Below are 22,686 nucleotides of genomic sequence, written 5' to 3'. Positions count from 1 at the left end.
GTTATGTTTACGTGAGCGTTATTTTGTATGCATTTGACAGTTCCATAACTGTGAGAATACATTGATAGCATTTAACTCTAGTAACAGGCATTTGTACCAGTAAGCATAAAAAAGTAGGGAAAAGAACTAGTATGTAAGCACTGACTAGTACTGTAAAGTATATGTGTATATAGGGCAATCGTGGCTCAAGAGTTCGCAGTTCATCCTGTAATTGGAAGGTTGCCAGATTGAGCCCCGCCTCCGACAGTCTCGGTCGTTGTGTCCCTGGGCAAGACACTTCACCCGTTGCCTACTGGTGGTGGTCAGAGGGCCCGGTGGCGCCAGTGTCCGGCAGCCTCGCCTCTGTCAGTGCGCCCCAGGGCAGCTGTGGCTACAATGTAGCTGCCATCACCAGTGTGTGAATGTGTGAATGACTGAATGTAGTGTAAAGCTCTTTGGGGTCCTTGGGGACTAAGTAAAGCGCTGTACAAATACAGGCCATTTACTGTGCGTGTGTTTATGCTCAAGTGTATGAATAAATTAGTCAGTATTAAACAGTTGCAATTTAAACAGTAGAAGAGTGGCACTATATTTATATATTTATAAAGAATTTCAAACAACAATTAATTGATGCTCAAAGCAGGTTTATTTAATTAATATTCAGATTTCCAATTAGTTCCGAATTCATTCAGCAGCAAATCACATCACCAGTCACTTCAAGGCTGTATGTATTATTGTAAGGTAGACCCTACAATAATACATACAGAGAACCCAACAATCATATGACCCCCTATGAGCAAGCACTTTGGCGACAGTGGGAAGGAAAAACTCCCTTTTTACAGGAAGAAACCTCCAGCAGAACCAGGCTCAGGTTGGGGCGGCCATCTGCTGCGACCGGTTGGGGTGAGAGAAGGAAGACGTTTGTTGTAGGTCTGATTGAAGGACTGATGTGATGGTAAGTTGTCTGCTGCTCCGCTTTGAATATTGAGAGATTAGTTGATGGATTTCAAGCCAAATTGTGCCCAAGTTTAAGACCATATTCATTGGTTGTTTTTGTTGATGTTATTGTTTTGGGCTTTTTTTCCACAAGAATTTCTAGCTCCCCTAGAATTCTGGCCACCCAAACGATGATTGCTGCTGAGAGAGCACAAGGTTTTGTCCCCCTGTGTTATTCATATCAGTGCAGGGGGTTCTCCTTGAGAGGCGAGGGTCGAAAAAGGGATGCTTCAGAACCTCCGAGGGTGTTATGCGCTGATTTGCATCCAAGGCCAACATTTCTTTGATTAGCCTTACAAATAATGATTGGCCATTTTCCGGTCCTCGCCTAACCTTCAGCAGTTGTTCGAGGTCATCGAGACGCTTAAGTTTTATCCATCGAGTTTCCTTGGATCGATAATCTGTCTCGTATTGAAATTGTTCTTGGGTCTTAAATGTCCAGCGCTGTTCATTGTAGTTATCCTCGATGAAATAGCAGTCAGTGTAGAAGCCAGACTTTAGAAGATGATCTGGTAGCTGACCCTGAGTTTCAATTATGAATTTCAAAACATCATAATCGTCTTCCCCAGGATAGAGAGGCACCCCTGTAGCAAGCTCCACAGCTACCAGCCCCAGAGACCACATGTCAATTGCTTCATCGTATGGAATGCCAAGCATAACCTCAGGTGCACAATAACCAACCGTCCCCACACGGTCACCAGGAATCACTGCAGAAGCAGGACATGCGAGGCCAAAGTCTATAAGTTTGACTTTGACGGGAGACTCACTGCGGTTCACAACCATGATGTTTCCAGGTTTGAGGTCAGCATGAACTATTCCCACAGAACCCAGGTGGAACAGAGCATTTGCGAGCTGATGCAAAATTGGCCTGAGTTCTCTCATTGGGAGACCTCGGTTATTCCGGTCCCCAATGTAGTCCCACAGGCTTTGGTCGAGGAGTTCGAAATTCAAGCAAATGCGCTCTCCATCGAGGAAATAGCCGTTCCATTCGACAATGTTGCACCTGTCTGGATCCAAGCGTCGTAGCTGCTCCAGGATGAAAATTTCCAGTTTTGCCTGGAGCAGAATTTCAGGGTCGCTCTTGTTGACTTTAATAGCAACAGTTTGTTTGTTTTTTGTATCGCGACATCTGGTTACCAAACCAAAGCCTCCTTCTCCAAGGAAGGCCTCTACCACGTGGTGATCTCCTAAAATGGTCCCTTCCGTTATTTGAAGATCATCTTCAGAGGCAGATGGGTTGGCTGAGGTGTTGATGTCTCCTTTTTGAGGAAATTCAACTGAGTTTTGGAAACTGCAGCTGAATTTTTGCGATCCATGACTTTTCCAGCTCGAAGGCTGCTGAGAGAGCACAAGGAGTTCTCCCCCTGTGCTATTCATGTCAGTGCAGGGGGTTCTCCTTGAGAGGCGAGGGTCGAAAAAGGGATGCTTCAGAACCTCCGAGGGTGTTATGCGCCGATTTGCATCCAAGGCCAACATTTCTTTGATTAGCCTTACAAATAATGTTTGGCCGTTTTCCGGTCCTCGCCTAACTCTCAGCAGTTGTTCGAGGTCATCGAGACACTTAAGTTTTATCGATCGAGTTTCCTTGGATCGATAATCTGTCTCGTATTGAAATTGTTCTGGGGTCTTAAATGTCCAGCGCTGTTCGTTGTAGTTATCCTCGATGAAATAGCAGTCAGTGTACAAGCCAGACTCTAGAAGATGATCTGGTAGCTGACCCTGAGTTTCAATTATGAATTTCAAAACATCATAATCGTCTTCCCCAGGATAGAGAGGCACCCCTGTAGCAAGCTCCACAGCTACCAGCCCCAGAGACCACATGTCAATTGCTTCATCATATGAAGTGCCAAGCATAATCTCAGGGGCACAATAACCAATTGTCCCCACAGCACCACCAGGAATCACTGCAGAAGCAGGACATGCGATGCCAAAGTCTATAAGTTTGACTTTGACAGGAGACTCACTGCGGTTCACAACCATGATGTTGACAGGTTTGAGGTCAGCATGAACTATTCCCACAGAACCCAGGTGGAACAGAGCATTTGCGAGCTGATGCAAAATTGGCCTGATTTCTCTCATTGGGAGACCTTGGTTATTCCGGTCCCCTATGTAGTCTGACAGGCTTTGGTCGAGGAGTTCGAAATTCAAGCAAATGCGCTCTCCATCGAGGAAATAGCCGTTCCATTCGACAATGTTGCACCTGTCTGGATCCAAGCGTCGTAGCTGCTCCAGGATGAAAAGTTCCAGTTTTGCCTGGAGCAGAATTTCAGGGTCGCTTTTGTTGACTTTGATAGCAACAGTTTGGTTCTTTTTTGTATCGCGACATTTCGTTACGACACCAAAGCTTCCTTCTCCAAGGAAAGCCTCCACCACGTGGTGATCTCCCAAAATGGTCCCTTTAGATATTTCAAGCTCATCTGAGCCGAAGGATGGGTTGGCTGACATGGTGTAATGTGTCTGTTTGCGCTGTAAATTGGTGAGAAACAAAACTGAACTTGTTTTGGTTTCTCCTGTAAATTGCTCTCAAAACTTCTCGAAAGGGTTTTAGTTGCTGCAGGTCAACGTCCGTTAAGCATAAAGTAACAGGTGAGCGCTCCTATTTATGGGTTTTGGGATCAAAGCAAAGTTATGACGTCAGAAAGGATCGAAGAAAAGTTACCACTCGAAGCATTCGAAGCGATCGAAGCGATTCTAATATGTGCGCATGCGTACACACGTGCTTGTTTGTGTAATATTGTTCACACTAAATTTGACCCTAATCAATTTAATATCAGTTAATCAAAGAAAATGTCAGTTTTGGAAAATTTTAAAATGACATAACTGACAGTTAAAACATTTTTTGTTCATGTATTTGTATTGTTTTCGGGGTTTTTTGCATACCATGTCAAGCTTTTCTGTATATAGTCATGTCGTAGATTTCGGAGCAAACAAGAAATTGAATTGGATTTTAATATTGCAGTGCTTGGATTTCGGATTTGGTGCTTAAAACTTCTTGAAACTGTAACCGTATTTCATTCACCACAAATAACTATCTGATTGAATAGTTTCTTATCAGATAGAGAAATAAAATGAGTCGCAAAGTCTAAAAGCAACATTTCTCTGCCTGGGCTGTACCTCTGCACGTTAGTCTGTTTCAATGTGTGACCCCCCACCCCCTCCCTGATCAGTCGGGGGTGAGTGCACTAATGTGCCTGGAGGCCGTTTTAATGAGTGTTTGCTGGAAAACGAAAAATACAAGAAGGATTTGTACGTTTTCACAACGGGGGAGTTGCGTAAGTACTAGTAAATAATTTTCTCGAGTGTGTACGTTACACATGTTATTTTTTAAAAAATTGGTATTATTATTTTGCTAGCTAGCAAACTCGCGGGATAAAGGATTGAAGTGCACTCAGTGCGATACAATACGGTGCCGCTATTCTAACAGTTAGTTATTGCAGGGTAACTTGTAGAATATGCTGTGAATTTAACCAAGATTACACAGCAGTAGCAGTAATACGAGTTACTTCCCTCAAGTGAAAGCGTTAAACGTTAGCCCGATGCTTAACTAGCTAACGTCAGGCTTTCTGATTGAAGGCTAAAAGCGACGTTGTCACCAAGTAAACAGAATATTGATGATATTTTTGTGTCTTGCTGCAGCTTTTTCAAGTATTAACCTGGTGTCTTTGGGAACACCTTAGGGGGAAATGACGGTAATATGACTGAACCATATGGGAACAAAGAATAGGCACTTTTTTGTGCTACCGAAGTTTCCTCCTTTCATTCAAAATCTGTTTATCATTAAACAATTTAAACATAATGGCTTCAAGCTCACATTGAGGCCTGTGGGGCACTATCAGCCACTGAGACAGTAGACAAGTGACTATTTCACACTTTAAGGCTGCCTGTTTATTTAAGGGAGATGAACAGTACATTATAACTGTACATAATAATATCAATGATGATAGATTAAATAAATAGGTTTTTGAAAGACGCTTGTGCATTTTTAAAGTCTAAAGTGTTGAATTGATCTGAGTATGTCATCTGTTCAAAGCCTCTCCCAGTCAGTGCTGTTCTCTATGCCTGTCTTACTCTACATGATGTTATTAGCACAAACACTTTAAAGGTGATAATTAGGTCTACAACAATAACACAGACTGCAATGTAGTTAAGCGTCTTACAGTTAGTTTTGAATGAATGAACTTAAAAAACAACACAAGCAAAGATCTGTCTCCTCCTGTTTTTTGTGTCACATAAGAAAGAAGCATCAATATCTGATGAGAAGACTTATTCATTTGGCCTTTCACGTGGTCTTACTCAGGTGATGCGAAGTGAAATATGCATCCTTTTTATGGTAATGTGCTGGAAAAGTTTGAAAATGGACATTAAACGTGCTTACAAAGTGCTTGAATTTGACCCTGAAAGGTGTATGAACCCAGAAAAAGTCACACTTGGAGTAAAAAACTCTCATAGCAAGTTAATCATATTCAATTGATTTGATGCTTTCAGCACAAAATTTAGCCACACAGTCAGGACAGCATCTGATTTGCCTTCATCGGTAAACGTGTTTATGCAGTACATAGTAACAGTGTGGCTGAGTCCTCTGGTTCAAATCAGTTCCAGTACATTTGGAGATGTAAGTCTTAACCTTTCACATGCATCGGGAAGGAAAATACAACCAACATTTAAATGTCTTAATTCAATTTATTTTAAGTGTCTTAATGAGCTGCTGCATGTGAAAGTTAGCAACCGTTGATTTTACTGGCCAACAGTTACTCAGTGTTAGCTCATTACTCTTTACTCTGAGTTGTTGGAAGAAAGCTTGTCTGTTGTTGGTTAATCTGATTCCTGAGCGCTTGTGTTTGTGCTCAGCCAAAGACGTTGTTTTTTTAAAATGATGAAGCAGCTCCGCTCTCTATAGTATTTATTTGTTGGAGGGAATGTGTTTTGATCATCCTCATGTTCATTTCCAACATGATATTCTTATTCTTGGACTCTACTAGAGTAGCTTTGCATGCTTCTTTATCTTAAACGAAGCTCCTCTTTTTCTCCTCTGCCTGAAAAACAGGGGTTGTGCCTTTAAGCTAACTTTACTCTTATTGGTTGATATTAAAAAGACTTGCTATTAATGATCAAGGCTTTTTTAATATCATGGATCGGGTGTTCTTTTTATTCATGCTTTTTTCTGGGGTCTATGATGGATATTTTTGCATAAATTAAGATCTGATTAAAAATATTAGTCTCACACGTTGCATTAATTTCATTCAAAAGTGAGTCAGGTAGGTGTTAAGTAGAAATACAGCAGAATAGTGAAATTAATCTTGTATTTATCGTCTAATCTTGATCACATGTTCAGCGCTCGTAAAAATATATTTGGAAAACAAAAATATTTGTGCTTATTATTTAGTTTATTTATTACAGAGGAAAAAAACATGACACTCTTCCTCACCACTTCCATTCAACCTCTTTCCTCAGGACTCATTTTAAGCTGCGTACAGAAGGATTCAATCAGTCTGCAGAACACACACATGCATCTGCTTCAGTGGCAATGAATGAAAACATCTGGCTGTGTTATCATGCATACTGAAATAGGAAAATAAAGTAAGATGAATGAGTTGAGCGCTCTGAGCTGGATGTCTTTCTGAAGTACAACTCTCCTGCCTCTGAGCTTCATGTGAAATGTCTTTACTTGCTCAAATTTAATCTCGTAAAAGTCGATCATAAAACTTATGAAAGCGTGTCTAACTTCCTGGGATCTAACTCATTTTAGATATTTGTTTCTATGTGCTGCGTGTGTTATTTGTTATTCAGATGTGAAGTTTAAAAAGGTTTAGCTGAGTCTTCATTTAATAAATGTTATTTCTGGGGTTTTGTTTTGCTTGCTAATCGTCGATACTGTGACGGTGTGTCACTGTACAGATCCTCCAGGGAAAATGTTTTTGTTTTTTCACATTTTGACTGTTGTGATTCATTATTTCCACCTTTCAATCTTTCCCGTTTCATTATCTAACACACACATTATTCTCTCCCACTGCGCTCCGACTTTTTAATTCTTTCAAAAAAACATTTGATCTGCACAGTACTGCCGAAGTGCAGCGATACATTGTGAAGTGCACATTTCCATTTCTCATACAGTACCGAGCAAAAGTCTTGAACCACCCCCTTACTTTTTCATGTTTTGCCAGGTCAGTCTGTGTTAACGGTGTTATTAACTGCATTCTTCAACTAAAGAAGTGAGAACAAATGATGTGGGGTCTTGTTTTTTTGCAATAGGCTGCAAGTAAATGTGTAAAGATACAATTTCAAATTGGTTCTTTGTTAAGTTTTCTGGTCCTTTCCGTGACTTAGGTGTCTGTTTATGTTTGAATGTTTCAGAGATTAGTGTGAAGGGTCTTAACAGACAAAAACTGGTCAAATACAAGCCCTGGATTAAAAATCAGAAACACTTTAAAAAGCCTGGAGAGCTATTCCTTAATACCACTTTAAAGATTACAGGGAAGTCCGGATCCCTGGAAGCAAATGAGGGATGGCTCAAGACTTTTGCACAGTGCTGTACATGTCATGTTCCCTGTTTTATAGCTCAGCTCAAACTGACACGTTCTCACTAACTGCTTCTCATTTTCTCCACAGTAAACTTTGACCACTTCCAGATACTGCGGGCCATCGGGAAAGGAAGCTTTGGAAAGGTAATGCGGCCTCCATTTTTCACGCGACTTGTATATTGTTTGCCCTTAATTACCCACCACAGTCGTCATCTCTAAAGAATCGGTGCAAGCGAAGCGAAATGTGCTGGGATTACACTTTAGTTCTCGTGTGCTGCTGTTATTTAATAACAGTTATAAATGCAGCTTATGTAATTATTTCTATAAAGTCAGTTAGAGGAGAGCCGATTTATATTTCATCTCACTCAATCTAGGTGGGAATTTTGACCCCACGTCTCAATTTAATTACACAGCAGCAAAATTCTGCGGCTCTATTTGTCATCGCGCTCAACGGTTGGGCTGAAGGCAGGAGGAGAACTTAGTGAGTGTGTGTGTGTGCGCTGCATTTTGTGAGACCAAATTACCCACAGCTCTTTTCAACCTTGTCACAGGTGCCAAAATCACCGCTGGTGGCCATTGTTGATAAAACCGTCATTTTGGATTAACTTGTGGGCCATTTTCTTTCACCTCCTGCCGAAGAATTCCTTTGTGTACACATTGAACGTCTGGATGAGACTTCAGTAATGAATTCAGGACTGTGTGTGTGTGAGATACACAATTGGGGCTCCAGAGATTGGAATAGTTTACCTTCATTTTAAATATCACTGCCCTGTGCACATTGTCGGCTTTAAAATTCAAACTTAAAGAGTTTGTAAGTAAACTGGCTGAGATGAGACAGACGATGCACCGGGTCCTCGTCTGAGTGCTGGCTTTCAGTTGTGCTGTCTCTCTTCCCCAGCCATGCACACACAGACACTGTGCTACACTTACACAGTGAGACAGATGCTCACAGAGACGTCCAGATACATTTTGTCCTTGCTGGAGGTCATCTTGTGTGTGTTTTTTGGCCCACTGTGGCCTCACACCGAGCTCCTGCTGTTTTTTGAACACTTTAACAGCTAACAACTTTTAGCTTCCTGTTGAACACACTTAAGTGGGGGAGGTGTTATTATTAGTGGTAAATGATTTGTGTATTTGTTGGATGCACCTCAGAGCAACAGGAAACATGACACGACACGCTCCAGTAACCTGCAGTCTTTACAGTGAGGACACACAAACATTAACCCTCTGCTCCTTACAGAAACTCTCTAAATCCTTTAAGTTTCTTGACTGCCACTTGGAAAGTTGAAACTTCAGCTCCCTCCACAGATTTTCTACATTACTGATGTCTGGAGGTGGATCAGCTGTGAGAGGGCGCTGCTCTTGTGGCGACCTGCAGCAGGTGTTTATTGGCATTTTCTTTCTCTTTTTCTTTTTGTTTTTACCTTTGTTTTAACTCTGTTCTTAACCGTGGTTTTAACTTTTTATGAAGTTTATTTTGCCGAGATGGAGATCTTCTACACCTTAGTTTTATTGTTGTTGGCGATATTCACCTGGAGTCATTCACTCTCACTGACAGTCACTTATACACGCGAGGAACTACTTGGATTACGGTGGTCCTGTTTGTCTATGTACGACTCTTCTAATGCTCGGACAGATGTGATTCTTGGTGAGGATTTATTTTCCCGGTCAAAGACTAATTTTGGAAAGCCCCGCCACTTGAGAAAACGCGGAAAGAAAGGCGGCGTGCGTCAGCGTGTAAGAAAACTTCGGAGGAAGAGTCGTGTTCCTCTGCCTTCTATGATTCTGGCCAATGTCCAATCTCTTAGGAACAAAACGGATGAATTACAAGGAAATGTGCTTCATCTACGGGAATACAGGGAGGCTTGTCTGATGGCGCTTACCGAGACGTGGCTGACCGATATGGACAGTGACACTTCACTGCAAATCAGCGGCTTTGGGACCCCTGTCAGATTGGATCGGAACTGTGGAGTAACACGCAAATCTCACGGAGGAGGGGTATGTTTGTATATCAACCAGGGCTGGTGTAATAACTTTACTGTGCGGGAGCGGTTGTGTCTTCCTGACATCGAGCTCCTTTCAGTATCTGTCAGGCCTTTTTACTTACCGAGGGAGTTCCCTCAAATTTTTGTCACTGTTGTTTACATTCATCCTAAAGCTGACGTTAAAGTTGCTGCCGACGCCATTTTTAAAGTGGTACACAATCTGCAGACTCTCTCACCGGATGCTCCTAATTTTATTCTTGGTGATTTTAACAATGTAATCTTAAGAAATCACTGAACAATTTCTTTCAATATGTCACTTGTCCTACAAGGAATAACAAAACGCTGGATTTGTGTTATGGACCGATTAAGGGGGCATATAAGTCTGTGGCCGGACCTGCGCTAGGTTCTTCGGATCACAATGTTATTCATCTCCTCCCTGCTTACAGATGTGTGATTAGGAGGGAGAAGGCCTGTGTGAAGCGGACTAATGTCTGGACAAAAGACAGTTGTGTTGCCCTTCAGGGGTGTTTTGATTGCACTGACTGGTCCTTGTTTCAAGAGAGCACTTCTGATTTGGATGAACTCACTGATGTGGTGTGTAGCTACATCTCTTTTTGCAAAGACTCTGTGGTTCCAGTCAGAGAATTTAAGACTTTCCCTAATAACAAACCGTGGCTCTCTAAAGATATTAAGGATCTGATTCTTAAAAGGAAAATTGCTTTTAACGAGGGAGACGTTCCCACTATGAGAATATTGAGGAAGGAGGTGAGGGCTGCAATAAAGATCGCCAAGATGAGGTACAGAAATAAGATTGAGGCAGAACTCAGCAGTAACAACCTCCAAAGAGCTTGGCTTGGTATGAAAACAATGGCAGGGCTACACACGAAAGGTAAAAGTAGCATTACCTTAGAAGGGTTTACCTCTGACAAACATCTGGCAGACAGTCTTAACAGTTTTTACCTTCGTTTTGAGAACTTTGACTGTTCTAGGCAGACCAGCACACTGAGGGAAAAGACTATCACTCCCCCATCAATTTGTATTGATGAGACGGGGGTAGCTAATCTTTTTAGACACACCAAAAGCAAGAGTCCTGGACCTGACAACATCTGTGGACAGGTACTGAGAACTTGTGCTGATCAGCTGAGTGGGATTTTTCACTATATCTTCTCACTTTCTTTAGAGCTACAGACGGTACCTAAGATTGGGAAACAAGCTGTCATTGTTCCTGTTGCTAAGGGCAGTTCTCCTAAGGCGCTGAATGATTTTAGGCCTGTGGCTCTGACTTCTTTAGTGATGAAGACATTTGAGAAGATAATTAAGAAGGAGATTTTAATGCAGGTTGAACACCATCTTGACCCCTTCCAGTTCGCCTATAGAGCAGGGAGAGGTGTGGAGGATGCTGCTGTCACACTCCTGCATCTTTTGTATAAGCATCTTGAGGCCCCCCACACCCATGCAAGATTATTATTTGCTGACTTTTCATCTGCATTTAATACAATTCAACCCTTCTTACTTGCTGACAGGCTTTACAATCATTTCAAGCTTGACACTAGTCTGGTCGGCTGGGTGACAGACTTTCTGATCAATAGGTCACAATGTGTGAGGGTGAATCATGTATTTTCTGATGTGCTCTCCTCCTCTACTGGATCACCCCAGGGTTGCTGCCTCTCTCCCCTTCTGTTCATTCTGTACACAAATGAGTGTTGCAGCAAATTCACGAACAGACACATCCTGAAGTTTGCTGACGACACAGTAATCGTCAGTCTTCTAGTGGGGGACGAGTCAGGCCATGGACAGGTTGTAGATGATTTTGTGAATTGATGTGATGAGTCCTTCCTTTCACTTAATGTGTCAAAAACTAAAGACATGATTATTGATTTTAGGAAGTCCTCTTATAGCTCATCACCTACTATCATTAAAACTGCCGATATTGGGATCGTTGAGAGTTATAAATATCTAGGTGTGGTACTTGACCATAAACTGTGTTTTGAATCTCATGCTGATGCCACTACTAAAACAGTTCAACAAAGACTGTTCTTTTTAAGGAAAATGAGATCTTTTAATGTCTCATCTGAGATGTTGTCCTTGTTTTATAGAAGTTTTATCGAATCTGTGATGTCCTTTTGTATCGCTGCCTGGTTTGGTAACCTGACGGTGAAGAATAAGAATCGGTTGGGACTTCTGGTAAAAACTGCTAGCAAAATTTCAGGGCGCTGGCAAGATGGACTTTTGGCCATTTACAATAGAAATGTGCTTAAAAAGTCTCATTCTATTATTAATTGTGTGAACCATCCACTTCACAGTGAGTTTGAGTTGTTGCCTTCCGGCCGCCGTTTTAGAGTACCTGTGAGGAGGACTAAAAGACTCCAGGTCTCTTTTATCCCTACTGCGTCTTGTCTCCTAAATGGCAAATAACTGTCCTTGAACTTTCTATCATTATTATTGTCATTATTATTTTATTGTATTGTTCTGTTTATTTTTATCCTCCTGCTGCTAAACTAATTTCCCCTTGTGGGACAATAAAGAAATTGAATTGAATTGAATTGGAGACTGACTAGACCACTGCGTGATCTTATAGCACTTCTCCATTAGTACATACTCAGATCAGCTTGCTGTGACTCAACTCATTTTCCATTACAATCAAGTACCACCTAATGTGCGTGGGGTCATTACAGCAAAGCGGCCCGATGTCCATGTTGTCATTTATAAGCAACACGAATGCCACAACAAAGGAAGACGTCGCAGCGATGATGTATCTGTGGCTTTTTGTCACACTTGGAAACCACGGTGTTGTGCAGCTATTTGCCTTGTTGCAGGGTTTTAAAAAAACTGCAGTTTTGATTTTAGTGAAAGACACCGTCTCATGACTCATTGAGTGCCGCGACTGACAAGCCAATCCGTGGCATGCAGTCTGACGATGTCACATTTCCTGACTGCTTGGAACCCCGACTAAGTCGTCCTGTAGCCCACATCATAATGTTTCCATCTCTCTGCTTGACTGCGGGGATGCTATTTTTTGCATCACACTCCTATTTCAAAAGGTCAGTTAAAGCCACATAATTGGAATTTCGTTTCATCTCCCCACAGCACTTTCTCCAAAGTCTTCCCTGAATCATTTAGATGTTCACTGGCACTTGAGATGGGCCTATACATGTTTCTCCTTGAACAGGTGGACCTTGGAAGTGCCGCAAGATTTTAGTCTGTTAAAAAAAAACTGCTTAATTTTGTTATTTGTTTATGTCATGATTGCTGATATATTGATAGCAGTGATTGTAGGATAGAGATGTATGTACTGCAGTTATGTGTTAAACAATTCTCAAATCTCATATGTCTCATAACTTTTGAATTTTCTAACTCAGTCACAGAATTTGACTTTTACAACATGCAATTAGTTTTTTGTTATTTTAACCGGTCCCACTCAAACAGGACTATAAGACCCTCTGTGTGCTTACACAGTTTGTTCTGTGATTGCATCTTCTTGCTTCTTCTTGCTCCTAGCCTTTTTCTCTGAGTCAGAGAGACTGAGGTAGCTACCCTATGTTAGCCTAGCTTTCTATCACTGATGCTCTGTATGTATGCTGCTGCCTCTCGTCTCATGTTACTTAAAAAATTAACCCCACAGCTTCAATAACCTTATCTGAAAATCTCTCAGTGAAAGTTACGGTTGTAGGTTTGGAAACATTTTGGGGTAGCCAGTGTTAAATAGAGACAGTGCCACATTCTTTATCTAGTCATTGTAATGAAAGAAGCACATTTAAAAACTATATGAGAGTTTGCTTTTAACAAGCATGTAATGACTCTACTTAATTTAGGTAGTCTTAGGGAGTCAAACTGAAGGTAGCATTTTGTGGATGTTTTCCCTGCTGCCCGATCCCATCAGTCTCTTAAAGCATCATTTTTTATGCGCCCTGGTGTGACAGTGGTTTCATGGCGCTACAGGTTACCTGAGCACATCAGGTATATTACGGTTGAAAACGAGTGCCCGGCCTTCCAGTGGCTGGTCGACCCCTCGTGCACAGCTCAGGAGTCTAAACGACCCAGGGTCCCTGAGCAGTTATGGACATGTGTGTTTTTGGTGTGCTGTCCCTCGTTCTCCCTGCTTGCAGGTATATCTGTGTGTGTGTGTGTGTGTGTGTGTGTGTGTGTGTGTGTGTGTGGATGCCGGTGTTTCTGAGAGCACCTGTTTACAGGCACCTTCAGGCCTGGTGGGTGTGGCCCTGCCAGGTGGTTGGCCACACCTGAAGACCATCACACAGCTGACACAGCTGATCAAGCCTTGTCGGAGGAGCTACTTAAGAATGCGGTGGCGCTCTCTCTGACGCTGGATCATTGCGTGACTTCACGTTAGTCTCTCGGCCAGTCAGTACGGATAGTCTGCCGCATTGTATGTGTCTTACGGCTGCCTGTTTGTTATCTCCCCGGGAGAAGCGTGGAGACGAGAGGGCAGCGAGCACGGGGTGCTCAGACACTGAGGAGCGGAGACAAGGAACACTAGCACTGGGAAGAGGACATTTCACGGGAGTCGGGAACGCACTGCGGATTTCTTGTTATTTTCCATTCACTGTAAATAAACGCACTGCTTGCATTCAGAGCTCCGTGCCTGGCTCCTCCTTCCTCACATCCCCACGGTTGACGCTGGCCAACCGTGACAAATACCTTTTCTTAGATTCATTATTAGTTCAACATTGACAAATAGTAGTTGGCTAATATCAGGAGCCAAAAAGAAAACAAAAAACAAACTAAATAAATATTTCAGATGCTGAAAATAAATTATTACAGTTGTTTAAATTTACTGTCCGCAAGTTAGGTGTAATACATGTAGTCAATCTAATGAATCAATATTACATGTAAAAAGTACAGAACTGAAAATAAAACTAAAATATAACGGTAAATGAACTGGTTCTTGTATAAAACTTTTCTACTCTCTACAACTTGCCTCATTCATGCACTCACTTTTTTCTATGCTTTTTCTCTGTAAGTGCTTTCTATCTAACAGTAATACGCATTCATCCTCCCGATGGATGCATCGGAGAGCAACTTGGGGTTGGTGTCTTGCCCAAGGATATTTGGCATGCAGGCTGGAGCAGGCGGGGATTGAACCAGCAACTTTCTGATTAGTAGGTTTCCTACCTGAGCTACAGAAACCCCAATTTGTGGTGTTCTGGAAACAACACGTTCTCATCCCAACAGGTAACGATGCTATGTGACAAATCATCGGTATGTGTAAATGTGTTTTTTGTTCTAATCATGAATCGCTTTGTAAAACAAGACCTGATAGGGTTAAGGTTAAAGTTATGGTTAGAGTTAATGTTAGGGATAGGGCTGGAATGGACGGCTGGAGCCTCTCCTCCAAGTGTGTGTTACTGCCGCGAACAGCATTCTGTTGTATTCTGTTGTATGCTTTTCTCTGTAAGCGCTTCGAGCCTGTACTTTTTTGCTTTAACTGAGTAATGAAGTTGAATCAGTACTTTAACTTTCACTGGAACAATAGTATTTTTACTTCTACTTAAGTAGAGAATGTCTGATCTTTTGCCAACTCTGGCTGTCTCTCAGTCTTGGAATACCCACTTGTTGTCCAGCGGTGTCCTGGGAATATGGGAACTAGACAGACTGGGGAAACAATGGGAGGAGACACAAAGATGGAATCACTTTTACCATCTTTTATGTATTTGCTGGTCGTCTTATTTCTTCTATTTTGCAAGCACAGTGTTGCAATCATTGTCTTTGTGGTACAATGACACAGGTAGAATGCAGGTGTTTTCATGTAACATGATGCCAGAAAGATGAGTAATGTGTTTAGAAGAGAAGATAAAACATCATGTTTGAACAAAGATCAGCAGCAGACACGTCTGTGTGTGAGTTATTCAGGTTCAGTAAGAAGGTAATATGTCTGCAGAATTTGTAATTCTTATGAAGATATTGCTTGTACAATAAACAAAATCCCTTTAACTTCTTCTGGAGAGTGTCTTTATATATTTAACCATTTTGGGGCGATCCTTTATTTAGTAGTAACCCTAGTCGGAGATATATATCAGAGTTTACTTTCAGATATGAGCATTGTGCTACCTGTGGATGAATGAATGATTTATTTATTTATTTATTTATTGAAAGACGGGCTCATGTAAAATATCTGAAAGTATGACAAAGCTCTCCTGTTACACTTTATGGACACCTGAGCTTCACCATGAGGGCCTGTCTTTATTCACTGAAATGCACTTTTATAATGAATTCACAGTAATCACTGACACCTTCAGAGCATTACATTCATTAAAGACGTCTTCTACACCTACTCTTCCAGACGACCGACACATACTTCAACCACTGCAGGTTAACCAGCCACTCATCAGTAAAGCAAAAACTAAAGGTAAATGTCCTCATGTGGAAAAGACTGAAACACAACTCCCATATATCACTAATGTAACAGATCCATTTAGGGAGAGTGAGAACACTAGGCTGGATGTGTTTTAATGCAGGAACATTCATCATGTCTTGAGTTCAACAAATCATTTACATTTACATTTAATATGTGAGCTGGATGGTTACACGATACAATATGATTGTCAACAATAACTGCAATGAACGCTGGTTTGAGGGCGGAGTCAAGGAGGCCATTTACGTGAAAAGGGAAAGACCCTCTCTGAATCGAGGAGGGGGCCTAAGGGTACATCTGTCACCATCTTACAATGCTGTGATTGCAGCTGTTCTCCAACTCTCTGTGAATGGTACTCAAGACCATTGATCAGTGGTTGTTGATCAATGGTCATGAGAATTTGCATAATCATGATTAAGGAACTGACCTCCCAGCCCATTGTTCCTTCAGTCGGCTGGTTTCTCTGACTGAAAACGCTACGTCCAGAAGAACAGAATCAACTTTTGGAGATTTACTTCCCTGGATGATTGAGCACGCATCAAGACCTTTTAATCAGGCCAACAAATATCTTGTACTCAATTTTAGCAGCAGCCATTGTGACACTGATGATAAAACTTGTGTAAAAGTGCGAAGCTGTAAAAAAGTAATGATAAAAAAGCATTTTTGTAGCTGAATGTTACTGGATAGCTGTTTCATCTGTAACACATCAAAATAACCTGCTAAGGTTTAATAGGCTATAAGGAACACACTCACTTCCTGAGCCCTGGGCAATAAGAGACGTTTTGTGTTTTATAATTTATTGATATGTTTGCTCCTTTCTGACCTGCGTTAATGGAGCCATTAGAGCACCATGTCCGCTACAATAGTTCTGTAGTTTGATGCTTGAGTCGTTGCAGACTTGTTGAAACTCCCTCACCCGTCAAAGCAGCGTCTTTGTTATTCGAGTCCAGCAGATGGCAGTGTTTCACTGTCTGACGGCTGTCTGAAGCTTCAGCTGGGTTATCCGTTTGCTATGTTTGCCATGTTACAGTGGGGAGGAAAAACTCCCTTTTAACAGGAATATCTAGACATGAGTGATTACTGCAGTGGGGCACTATCTGTGCTATCTATAAGAAATGTTAGGAACAATAAAACTCTGAGGATCAGGGCTCCATTTCACTCCAGTGTTTAGTGGCATTTTAAGAGAGTGAATACCGACGCTAAATGTCTTTGTAAAGCAAAAGCACGTTGTTAGCCTTTACAGAGCAAAGCTATGGATCAATGTGCAGTGAAGAAAAATCGAGGTGGCCAGTCTGTCCTTTCCTAACCAATCACAGAGCTCCTTACATTGTTGCGCTGGAGAATAACTAAATATAATATAAATATAATATAAAGATGATATTGAAAATAATCTTTTGTAGAGTCACTACTTAGTGGGCAGAGGACAGTTATCACTTTGCTGGATGCTTTAAAGTCGCATGTTCTGTATTTGCTGTATGCAGATTAACAGGATATTAACAGATTAACAGCTTTCATTAGACTTCATATGATAATCAACAGTGAAGTGTTTCTCTTTCAGTGTTTATTCTTGCTCATTGAATGATCTCTGTTCAGATAATATGCTGCACTCATCTCATGTTTCTTTAAATACGGCATCACTTGTCCAGCTGTCAAACTCTGAAAGAGTTACAGTTTCACCACTGAGCACTTTGAACGGTTATTCTTTTATTTAAAAGTATTTATTTGAGCTGCATTATCATCAATACGACAAAAACAGTGACTTCAACAAAAATTAATCTAAAAATATTTAGGGGGAAATGTTCCTACACCCCTCATGTAAATGTTACACCTCCAAAAGGGAGAAATAATCAGAATAAGGCGTAATCATTGTCTTGATAATAATGACCATGAAAATGAAACTAGGCCTACCTTTAGTTCAGCACACTCAGTGTTACATAAAGACATGCGAACATCCCATCATCCATTCTGGAGCCTACTTTTTAAAAGAGCGAGCTGTTTATTCTGGCTGAGTAGCAAACAGAACCAACCATGAAAACCTAAACTGGGAAAACACTCGGAAACCTTGAACACTGGGAATATGGAGACACAGGGGGTAGGTGAACAGACACTCTGACAAAGGACAGAGGAAAACAGAGACAATATATATAAGACAAGAAGTAACACAGACACCCTTTTCGGTGACAAAAAAGAGAAAATATCCAGTGAAAGGCAGTTCTCTTGGAAAAACTGCCTTATTGATGTCAACGGTCAGAGAAAAATGTCTGATAGGAAGGCAACCGTAGCTCATACAACCATTTGTTGCAACCAAAGAATGCAGAAGAGCGTTTTGGTCAGCTAAGAACAGGAAATTGAAGCTACAGTTCTCAAAATTTGACATGAGTAGATTGGATAAATGTTGCCTGGTCTGATGAGTTTGATTTCTGCTCTGACATGCAGATGGTCGGGTCAGAATTTGGCATAAATAGCATGAAAGGATGGATCCATGCTGCCTCATGTCAGCTGTGCAGACTAGTGGTGGTGGTGTCACTGTGGGGGGGAGGGGGGGTATTTTCTTGCTGAAACGTTACATAGTGTGTGTGTGTGTGTGTGTGTGTGTGTGTGTGTGAGAGAGAGAGAGAGAGAGAGAGAGAGAGTGAGAGATAGTAAGAGAGAGCTTGAGAGAAGCTGAGCTTTATTCAAAGTGATTTGAAACAAACTGCAGCAATAAGGGCAAACTAGTGCACAGTTATGTTTACGTGAGCGTTATTTTGTATGCATTTGACAGTTCCATAACTGTGAGAATACATTGATAGCATTTAACTCTAGTAACGGGCATTTGTACCAGTAAGCATGAAAAAGTAGGGAAAAGAACTAGTATGTAAGCACTGACTAGTACTGTAAAGTATATGTGTATATAGGGCAATCGTGGCTCAAGAGTTCGCAGTTCATCCTGTAATTGGAAGGTTGCCAGATTGAGCCCCGCCTCCGACAGTCTCGGTCGTTGTGTCCCTGGGCAAGACACTTCACCCGTTGCCTACTGGTGGTGGTCAGAGGGCCCGGTGGCGCCAGTGTCCGGCAGCCTCGCCTCTGTCAGTGCGCCCCAGGGCAGCTGTGGCTACAATGTAGCTGCCATCACCAGTGTGTGAATGTGTGAATGACTGAATGTAGTGTAAAGCTCTTTGGGGTCCTTGGGGACTAAGTAAAGCGCTGTACAAATACAGGCCATTTACTGTGCGTGTGTTTATGCTCAAGTGTATGAATAAATTAGTCAGTATTAAACAGTTGCAATTTAAACAGTAGAAGAGTGGCACTATATTTATATATTTATAAAGAATTTCAAACAACAATTAATTGATGCTCAAAGCAGGTTTATTTAATTAATATTCAGATTTCCAATTAGTTCCGAATTCATTCAGCAGCAAATCATATCACCAGTCACTTCAAGGCTGTATGTATTATTGTAAGGTAGACCCTACAATAATACATACAGAGAACCCAACAATCATATGACCCCCTATGAGCAAGCACTTTGGCGACAGTGGGAAGGAAAAACTCCCTTTTTACAGGAAGAAACCTCCAGCAGAACCAGGCTCAGGTTGGGGCGGCCATCTGCTGCGACCGGTTGGGGTGAGAGAAGGAAGACGTTTGTTGTAGGTCTGATTGAAGGACTGATGTGATGGTAAGTTGTCTGCTGCTCCGCTTTGAATATTGAGAGATTAGTTGATGGATTTCAAGCCAAATTGTGCCCAAGTTTAAGACCATATTCATTGGTTGTTTTTGTTGATGTTATTGTTTTGGGCTTTTTTTCCACAAGAATTTCTAGCTCCCCTAGAATTCTGGCCACCCAAATGATGATTGCTGCTGAGAGAGCACAAGGTTTTGTCCCCCTGTGTTATTCATATCAGTGCAGGGGGTTCTCCTTGAGAGGCGAGGGTCGAAAAAGGGATGCTTCAGAACCTCCGAGGGTGTTATGCGCTGATTTGCATCCAAGGCCAACATTTCTTTGATTAGCCTTACAAATAATGATTGGCCGTTTTCCGGTCCTCGCCTAACCTTCAGCAGTTGTTCGAGGTCATCGAGACGCTTAAGTTTTATCCATCGAGTTTCCTTGGATCGATAATCTGTCTCGTATTGAAATTGTTCTTGGGTCTTAAATGTCCAGCGCTGTTCGTTGTAGTTATCCTCGATGAAATAGCAGTCAGTGTAGAAGCCAGACTTTAGAAGATGATCTGGTAGCTGACCCTGAGTTTCAATTATGAATTTCAAAACATCATAATCGTCTTCCCCAGGATAGAGAGGCACCCCTGTAGCAAGCTCCACAGCTACCAGCCCCAGAGACCACATGTCAATTGCTTCATCGTATGGAATGCCAAGCATAACCTCAGGTGCACAATAACCAACCGTCCCCACACGGTCACCAGGAATCACTGCAGAAGCAGGACATGCGAGGCCAAAGTCTATGAGTTTGACTTTGACGGGAGACTCACTGCGGTTCACAACCATGATGTTTCCAGGTTTGAGGTCAGCATGAACTATTCCCACAGAACCCAGGTGGAACAGAGCATTTGCGAGCTGATGCAAAATTGGCCTGAGTTCTCTCATTGGGAGACCTCGGTTATTCCGGTCCCCAATGTAGTCCCACAGGCTTTGGTCGAGGAGTTCGAAATTCAAGCAAATGCGCTCTCCATCGAGGAAATAGCCGTTCCATTCGACAATGTTGCACCTGTCTGGATCCAAGCGTCGTAGCTGCTCCAGGATGAAAATTTCCAGTTTTGCCTGGAGCAGAATTTCAGGGTCGCTCTTGTTGACTTTAATAGCAACAGTTTGGTTGTTTTTTGTATCGCGACATCTGGTTACCAAACCAAAGCCTCCTTCTCCAAGGAAGGCCTCTACCACGTGGTGATCTCCTAAAATGGTCCCTTCCGTTATTTGAAGATCATCTTCAGAGGCAGATGGGTTGGCTGAGGTGTTGATGTCTCCTTTTTGAGGAAATTCAACTGAGTTTTGGAAACTGCAGCTGAATTTTTGCGATCCATGACTTTTCCAGCTTGAAGGCTGCTGAGAGAGCACAAGGAGTTCTCCCCCTGTGCTATTCATGTCAGTGCAGGGGGTTCTCCTTGAGAGGCGAGGGTCGAAAAAGGGATGCTTCATAACCTCCGAGGGTGTTATGCGCCGATTTGCATCCAAGGCCAACATTTCTTTGATTAGCCTTACAAATAATGTTTGGCCATTTTCCGGTCCTCGCCTAACTTTCAGCAGTTGTTCGAGGTCATCGAGACGCTTAAGTTTTATCGATCGAGTTTCCTTGGATCGATAATCTGTCTCGTATTGAAATTGTTCTGGGGTCTTAAATGTCCAGCGCTGTTCGTTGTAGTTATCCTCGATGAAATAGCAGTCAGTGTACAAGCCAGACTCTAGAAGATGATCTGGTAGCTGACCCTGAGTTTCAATTATGAATTTCAAAACATCATAATCGTCTTCCCCAGGATAGAGAGGCACCCCTGTAGCAAGCTCCACAGCTACCAGCCCCAGAGACCACATGTCAATTGCTTCATCATATGAAGTGCCAAGCATAATCTCAGGGGCACAATAACCAATTGTCCCCACAGCACCACCAGGAATCACTGCAGAAGCAGGACATGCGATGCCAAAGTCTATAAGTTTGACTTTGACAGGAGACTCACTGCGGTTCACAACCATGATGTTGACAGGTTTGAGGTCAGCATGAACTATTCCCACAGAACCCAGGTGGAACAGAGCATTTGCGAGCTGATGCAAAATTGGCCTGATTTCTCTCATTGGGAGACCTTGGTTATTCCGGTCCCCTATGTAGTCTGACAGGCTTTGGTCGAGGAGTTCGAAATTCAAGCAAATGCGCTCTCCATCGAGGAAATAGCCGTTCCATTCGACAATGTTGCACCTGTCTGGATCCAAGCGTCGTAGCTGCTCCAGGATGAAAAGTTCCAGTTTTGCCTGGAGCAGAATTTCAGGGTCGCTTTTGTTGACTTTGATAGCAACAGTTTGGTTCTTTTTTGTATCGCGACATTTCGTTACGACACCAAAGCTTCCTTCTCCAAGGAAAGCCTCCACCACGTGGTGATCTCCCAAAATGGTCCCTTTAGATATTTCAAGCTCATCTGAGCCGAAGGATGGGTTGGCTGACATGGTGTAATGTGTCTGTTTGCGCTGTAAATTGGTGAGAAACAAAACTGAACTTGTTTTGGTTTCTCCTGTAAATTGCTCTCAAAACTTCTCGAAAGGGTTTTAGTTGCTGCAGGTCAACGTCCGTTAAGCATAAAGTAACAGGTGAGCGCTCCTATTTATGGGTTTTGGGATCAAAGCAAAGTTATGACGTCAGAAAAGATCGAAGCAAAGTTACCACTCAAAAGCGATCGAAGCATTCTAATATGTGCGCATGCGCACATATTAGAAGCGATCGAAGCGATTCTAATATGTGCGCATGCGCACACACGTGCTTGTTTGTGTAATATTGTTCACACTAAATTTGACCCTAATCAATTTAATATCAGTCAATCAAAGAAAATGTCAGTTTTGGAAAATTTTAAAATGACATAACTGACAGTTAAAACATTTTTTGTTCATGTATTTGTATTGTTTTCGGGGTTTTTTGCATACCATGTCAAGCTTTTCTGTATATAGTCATGTCGTAGATTTCGGAGCAAACAAGAAATTGAATTGGATTTTAATATTGCAGTGCTTGGATTTCGGATTTGGTGCTTAAAACTTCTTGAAACTGTAACCGTATTTCATTCACCACAAATAACTATCTGATTGAATAGTTTCTTATCAGATAGAGAAATAAAATGAGTCGCAAAGTCTAAAAGCAACATTTCTCTGC

General features: G+C 41.9%; 1 protein-coding gene across 1 annotated transcript; it reads right to left on the bottom strand.

Annotated features, from left to right (window-relative positions):
- Window positions 1-363: 363 nt before the first annotated feature.
- LOC146360785 (uncharacterized) lies at window positions 364-22,281 on the bottom strand. The gene is made up of 2 exons (XM_084921348.1): window positions 19,659-22,281; window positions 364-3,495 (listed from the first exon to the last, which is right to left on the bottom strand). Exons 1-2 carry the CDS (start codon window positions 21,990-21,992, stop codon window positions 1,084-1,086), a joined length of 4,746 nt encoding a protein of 1,581 aa, XP_084777474.1. The 5' UTR covers window positions 21,993-22,281; the 3' UTR covers window positions 364-1,083.
- Between the last annotated feature and the right edge of the window lie 405 nt (window positions 22,282-22,686).

The sequence above is a fragment of the Perissodus microlepis genome, chromosome 23 (genome assembly GCF_051167445.1).
Source record: "Perissodus microlepis isolate ML-2025 ecotype Zambia chromosome 23, ASM5116744v1, whole genome shotgun sequence".
Classification (NCBI taxonomy): Eukaryota; Metazoa; Chordata; class Actinopteri; order Cichliformes; family Cichlidae; genus Perissodus; species Perissodus microlepis.
The sequence above is the reverse complement of the archived record's forward strand: the minus strand, read 5'-3'. Positions and strand labels throughout refer to the sequence as shown.

Excerpts from the sequence above, each read along its gene's own strand:
- LOC146360785 (XM_084921348.1), bottom strand. The coding sequence starts at position 21,992 with ATGTCAGCCAACCCATCCTTCGGCTCAGATGAGCTTGAAATATCTAAA. Across the intron at positions 3,496-19,658 it reads CATTTGGGTGGCCAGAATTC|CAATTTACAGGAGAAACCAA; the intron begins TAGGGGAGCTAG and ends AAGTTTTGAGAG.